The 6,039-nt window shown below is 50.4% G+C and overlaps 1 protein-coding gene across 1 annotated transcript in view; it reads left to right on the top strand.

Moving 5' to 3' along the window:
• Nucleotides 1-4,704, top strand: part of LOC121862714 (uncharacterized protein PB18E9.04c-like) — a 17,931-nt gene extending 13,227 nt beyond the window's left edge. The window contains exon 3 of the mRNA XM_042361029.1: nucleotides 4,356-4,704. Coding sequence (XP_042216963.1) covers nucleotides 4,356-4,704 — 349 coding nt within the window. The remainder of the gene's footprint in view (nucleotides 1-4,355) is intronic.
• Nucleotides 4,705-6,039: the final 1,335 nt, after the last annotated feature.

Genomic DNA, 6,039 nt, shown 5'->3' on the forward strand with positions numbered 1-6,039 from the left:
GTGAGTCATGTTGTGATGCATGTTTATTTTAGTGAGAGAGTTACAAAATCCTATTCGACAAGGAACACATTTCGCCTTAACCTGATTCAGTCCCCAAATTATTAATTCACGAGAAGATTGGGCGAGAGGGGAGACGGGGAGAGGGGGGACGGGGAGAGGGGGACGGGGAGAGGGGGGGACGAGGGGGAGGGAAGGGAAGGGAGACGGGGGGAGAGTTGGACCAGGGAGGAGAAGGTAGAGATGTGGAGGGAGAGGAGAGGATCGGTAGATGATAGAAGAGGAAGACAAAAAACGGGGAGGGTGTGGAAGAGGGGCAGAGAAGGAAGAAAAGCGAGGAAGGGAGAAGGGGTAGGAGGAAGGGGATGACAAGGAGAGCAGGGATAAGATAAAAGAAGGGAAAGAGGAGGAACAAGATCGGAAGAGGAAGGATGAGAAAGAGAGGGGGAGAAAGAGGGGAAGAGGTCCTTCTCGGGGGCAGAATGAAGAGAAGAAATTAAAAAAAAGGATGGGAAGGGGGAAGAAGGGAGAGGGGAAATATTGACAAAAAAAGTGAGGAGGGAAAGATAACAGAGGTGGTAAAGAGGAAGGGAAGTAGCGAAGAAGGAGGGGGGAGGGGAAGAAGCCACCACCACCACCGTGAGACACCTTAAAGAATAATTAATCACCGGCCATAAGCTACATCCCGAGGCGTCAGATTCCAAGACAACATCACCGCCACACACTTAGTAGTTAGGATCGGGGACTGGGTCAGTTAAAGTCCTACTAGACCCCAAGCGTTAATGGGCCCCAGTCATAACGGGTCTACATCCTAGGTTAGGTTAGGTTGGGGTCAATTAGGACTAGGGGCCAGTTGAGGTGCAAGCTATAGGCTACCACATTTAAATGATTATACCTCTCTCTCTCTTTCTCTCTCTCTCTCTCTCTCTCTCTCTCTCTCTCACCTTTCTTTACTCCTTCCCTACATCTCGCTTTCCTCTCACTTCTTCCTTCATCCCATCCCCCCTCCCTCCCTTCCCATTCATTCCTCCCTCCTTCCCCCCCTCCCTCTCCATCCCTCCCTCCCTCACAATGTATAAAGGACTTGGGTACGCGATTTATACAAAGGGGAGAAACAGCCTATGACGAACCACGACGTATTTTATTGTTTCTGCTGAGCCTAAAATGAGGGGAGATGTGGGGAGGGGAGGGGAGGGGAGTGAGGGGTGATGGTTGAGAGGAGGGGTGAGAGGGGAGGAGGGGTGAGAGGATGTGGGTGATGAATGGTGGGGGTGTGTAGGATGAATGGAGGGGAGAGGTGAGGGGCTAGAGGGATGAGGGAAAGCATGGGAAATGAAGGGTGAGGGAGGTGAGTGGGGAGGAGAGGTAAGGGGTGAGAGGAAGTAAGGAGAATGGATGAGAGGTGAGGAATGGCAGAAGTCAGATGATAGGTTAGAAGTAAGGGGTGAGAGGGGGAGGGGTAGTGAGAGGTAGTAGAGACGATGGGAGGTAAGTAGTGAGGGGTAGAGAGGGCTGGTGAGGGCTAGAGAGGGCTGGTGAGGACTAGAGAGGGCTGGTGAGGGCTAGAGAGGGCTGGTGAGGACTAGAGAGGGCTGGTGAGGGCTAGAGAGGGCTGGTGAGGGGTAGAGAGGGCTGGTGAGGGCTAGAGAGGGCTGTGAGGTGAGAGGGCTGGTGAGGGCTAGAGAGGGCCAGTGAGGCTTCAGAGAGGGCTGGTGGGGCTAGAGAGGGCTGGTGAGAGTCAGGTAAACGACTTGGCAGCTTTGATTGATCAGCTGAAATGAGAAAAACTTTTAGAAAGGGGTGATAATGTGTGTGTGTGAGAGGGAGAGAGAGAGAGAGAGAGAGAGGAGAGAGAGAGAGAGAGAGAGAGAGAGAGAGAGAGAGAGAGAGGGACCTTAGAGCCAACTCTCCGGGGTGTGAGAGCCAGGCAGGGGAGTCACAAGCATCTACGCATCACTTCTTCTAAACCTATAAGGGGATTTGAAAATATTACGCCCCCCTTTCCCCTCCTCATCACCCCACCTTCCCCAAGCCCCTGTACGCTTCCCCTCCCCTACCTCCTCTCTCCCCTCTGTGTCACCCCTTCCCACTTCCTCTACCATCCTTCCTCCTCTGTACGCATCCCCTCACCCCCTTCTCCTCTTTCCTTTCTCCCCTCTACGTATCCCCTCCTCCTTCCTCTCTCCCCTCTACTTAACCACTTCTCTTTCTTTCCCTTCCTCTCTCCCCTCTTGACAACCCCTCCCACTTTCTCTCCTCCCCTCATCTTCTCTCCCCTCCAACGCGAAGGATCAGGGCTTCGTACGCTTCGATTCACTTAGACGCCAGCGTAAGCCTTCGTACGATCCTCGCTAAGTGACGTGCATCCAGGAGTAGATTGTCGTGCATTTCAGCCCAGAGGTGGAGATCGTACGCGTCGTGTAAACAAATGGGCGTCCTCTGGGAAGCTCTCGTACGGTAATATAAAGGTAATGTGCGTAAGAGAAGAGGGAAAGGTTTCGTGTGTTTTTTGTTATCGAAATAGATATCGTATATTTCATGTAAACACTATCGTCCTCTGAGAAACCTTCGTACGAGATGCTCAAATTAACGTACACTGTAAAGCAACTATCGTGCATTTTAATCTCTATCTGGAGATTATACTTCATGAAAAACGGAAGGTAGGTTAAGCCTTAGTGCATGATGAGGACAGTGAGATGCATCGTGAAAGAGACGATGTGTGTTTCTACTCGGAGCTGAAGGTTATTTGTTGCTCTTGAATATTCAGGACACGTTGGCTAACCTTCACACCATTTCTCAATATGACGACCATAACAAAGCAGTTTTCTTGCGTCTCAATATCTGCGTGAAGGTCATATGCTTCATGTCAATAAATAGTTGACCTCAAGGCCTTCCTGCAAGTACCTCACGTGCAGAGTAAATAAGAAGTCATGCATTTACTGACACTCTCTGGAGATGGAGATCGCATGCTGCATGTAAATACACGGCTTCACCAGACAACCTTCGGACAAACCTCTCGGAATGACCTGCACAGAAATTCATTTGTCGTGCATTTAAAATTGGATATCGTAAGCTTGCACAAGAGAGATGATTTATTCCCAACAAACTACATATGATCTTCTTCATTGCCTTGTACGTCAAACCGATTGTCGTGCATGTTCACCTCGAGATACAGATCGTACGTCAACAATCATTGCCTCCTCCCTATGCAGCCTTCGTACAATCCCTTAAGAGTGACGTGCATATAGAAAACTCACTTGTCGTAAATTTTAATTCAAAGACGGCATAGTACACATAAACCCTGGTACAAATCCATCAAGAGGAATGTACACACACACACACACACACACACACACACACACACACACACAAAAACCCTCACTTGTCGAGCATTTAAAACACGGAGATAAAGATCGTACGCTACACGCAGACATTTCTTACCATTCCCTCTGAGTGACGTAGATCAAAGAAAGGCTGTCGTGCCCTGGTAGTTTTCAGGAACCCAAAGGTTGTATATTGCGCGAACCTCGTGAGAATATTCAGCAAAAGTCCCCCGACACAACTTTTAGAAGATTTATGAACAACTTTGAGGAGAGAAGACGCAGGAAAGGGGAAAGGGGGGGAGGATGAGGGGAGGGGGTACACCTGGGTAGCCCCCCCCCTTCTCCCTCTGGTTAAAATGATTGTCTTGGAGGCGGCGGTGATGTTAGTGTGAGTGTTGCTTCAATAGTCTCGTTGTTACTGTGACACTATGAACAGGTAGGCGGTGGTGGGGGTAGGAGGGGAGGCTGGGGTGGTGATAAGCAGGCGGAATAAAGGGGAAAGGTATTGAAGGGAGATGAGGGGAAGGGAGTGGAAAACAGGTATAGGGTATTGAAGGTGATGTGTGGTAAAATTGGTGTTGGTGGTGGTGGTGATCAGTGGTGGTGGTGATCAGTGGTGGTGGTGATGGTAGTAATAGTGTTGGTGTTGGCGTTTATGGTGATAGTAGTGATGGTGATGATGGCAGTCATACAGGGGCCATCACAATAACACACCACGCAACGCATCACAACACAACACTACAACACACACACCACACTACACTACACACAACACAACACAACACCCCACACATCACACACTACACCACACAACACACTACATCACACACTACACCACACAACACCACACCACACCCTACACCACACACCACACCCTACACCACACCAAACTCCCCTGGTAACTATTAACTTCCATAACATCTTTTTTACGATTCATTCATCATCATTTTACTGTTGAAATAAATAATGGAGAGAAAGAGGAAGCAAGTGAGGGTAACGACTCTACCTACGACTCTACCTACGACTCTACCTCAGAACTACCTCCGACCCCACCTTCGACTCTACCTCCGACTCTACCTCCGACTCTACCTCCGACTCTACATCCGACTCTACCTCCGACCCCACCTCCGACTCTACCTTCGACTCTACCTCCGACTCTACCTCCGACCCCACCTCCGACTCTACTCCGACTCTACCTCCTGACTCTACTCTCCGACTCCTACCTCAGACCCCACCTCCGACCTCTACCTCCGACCCCACCTCGACTCCCACCTCCGACTCTACCTCCGACTCTACCTCAGACTCCCACCTCCGACTCCACCTCAGACTCTACTCAGACTCTACTCTCGACTCCCACCTGACTCCCTACCTCCGACTCTACTGATGACTCTACTCCAGGGGAGGTGTGTGGGCGGGGGAGGGCGGGGAAGGCGAGGACGGGGAAGGAGGTGGGTGAGAGGTGTTTTGACAGGAGACAGGCGTGGGCCTTTCTAAACTGACAGCCTGTTGACATTCTACTAATATTGACGTTATTTAAGAGAGGGTGTAGTAAGTGGGGGCTGGTGGGGGGGTAGGGGGAAGTAGAAAGTTGTAGCGTGATGGTAAAAACGGAGAGAGAGAGAGAGAGAGAGAGAGAGAGAGAGAGAGAGAGAGAGAGAGTGTGTGTGTGTGTGTAGCAGTTGCTGCCCTTACTTTGCATGTTCACCTAATTTATTCTTCTATATAACCCCCTCCCAACACACACAATTCGGTCTACCTGTACAAACAAAACCAACAAGGTGTGTCAACGTCGACTACTGCACCTCCCCAACACTTCATTGATTCATCTTTGTTTATCATCAATCTTCATCGTCTCCTTACCTATGTCCACGGTGACTGCCTCCACATGCCTCTAATGGGAGAGTGTGTGGCAGGGGCAGTCATTGTGGTCCACGGTGATGACTGCCTCCACATGCCTCTAATGGGAGAGTGTGTGGCAGGGGCAGTCATTGTGGTCCACGGTGATGACTGCCTCCACATGCCTCTAATGGGAGAGTGTGTGGCAGGGGCAGTCATTGTGGTCCACGGTGATGACTGCCTCCACATGCCTCTAATGGGAGAGTGTGTGGCAGGGGCAGTCATTGTGGTCCACGGTGATGACTGCCTCCACATGCCTCTAATGGGAGAGTGTGTGGCAGGGGCAGTCATTGTGGTCCACGGTGATGACTGCCTCCACATGCCTCTAATGGGAGAGTGTGTGGCAGGGGCAGTCATTGTGGTACACGGTGATGACTGCCTCCACATGCCTCTAATGGGAGAGTGTGTGGCAGGGGCAGTCATTGTGGTCCACGGTGATGACTGCCTCCACATGCCTCTAATGGGAGAGTGTGTGGCAGGGGCAGTCATTGTGGTCCACGGTGATGACTGCCTCTACATAATGGAACACTGTGGACAAGACTATGACCACCACCTCGACATATTGGATCTCTTCAAACCCTCCTCCCCTCAATAATGTCTTATCAATAATCTGAGAAAACATCGTTATATTTGTGTTTACATTACCGTGGACAACTCTTTCACTATATAACGTTAAATCAGGTAAGGTTAGGTTAGGTTAGATGAGGTTAGGCTAGGTCAGGTAAGGTCAGGCAGGTCGGGTTGGGCTAGGTCAGGTTAGGTTAGGTTAGGTCAGGTTAGGTTAGGTTATGCGCCACAGTTTACCACAAACCATCACCCCAGC

Source organism: Homarus americanus, unplaced genomic scaffold (assembly GCF_018991925.1).
Source record: "Homarus americanus isolate GMGI-L3 unplaced genomic scaffold, GMGI_Hamer_2.0 scaffold17787, whole genome shotgun sequence".
Lineage (NCBI taxonomy): Eukaryota > Metazoa > Arthropoda > Malacostraca > Decapoda > Nephropidae > Homarus > Homarus americanus.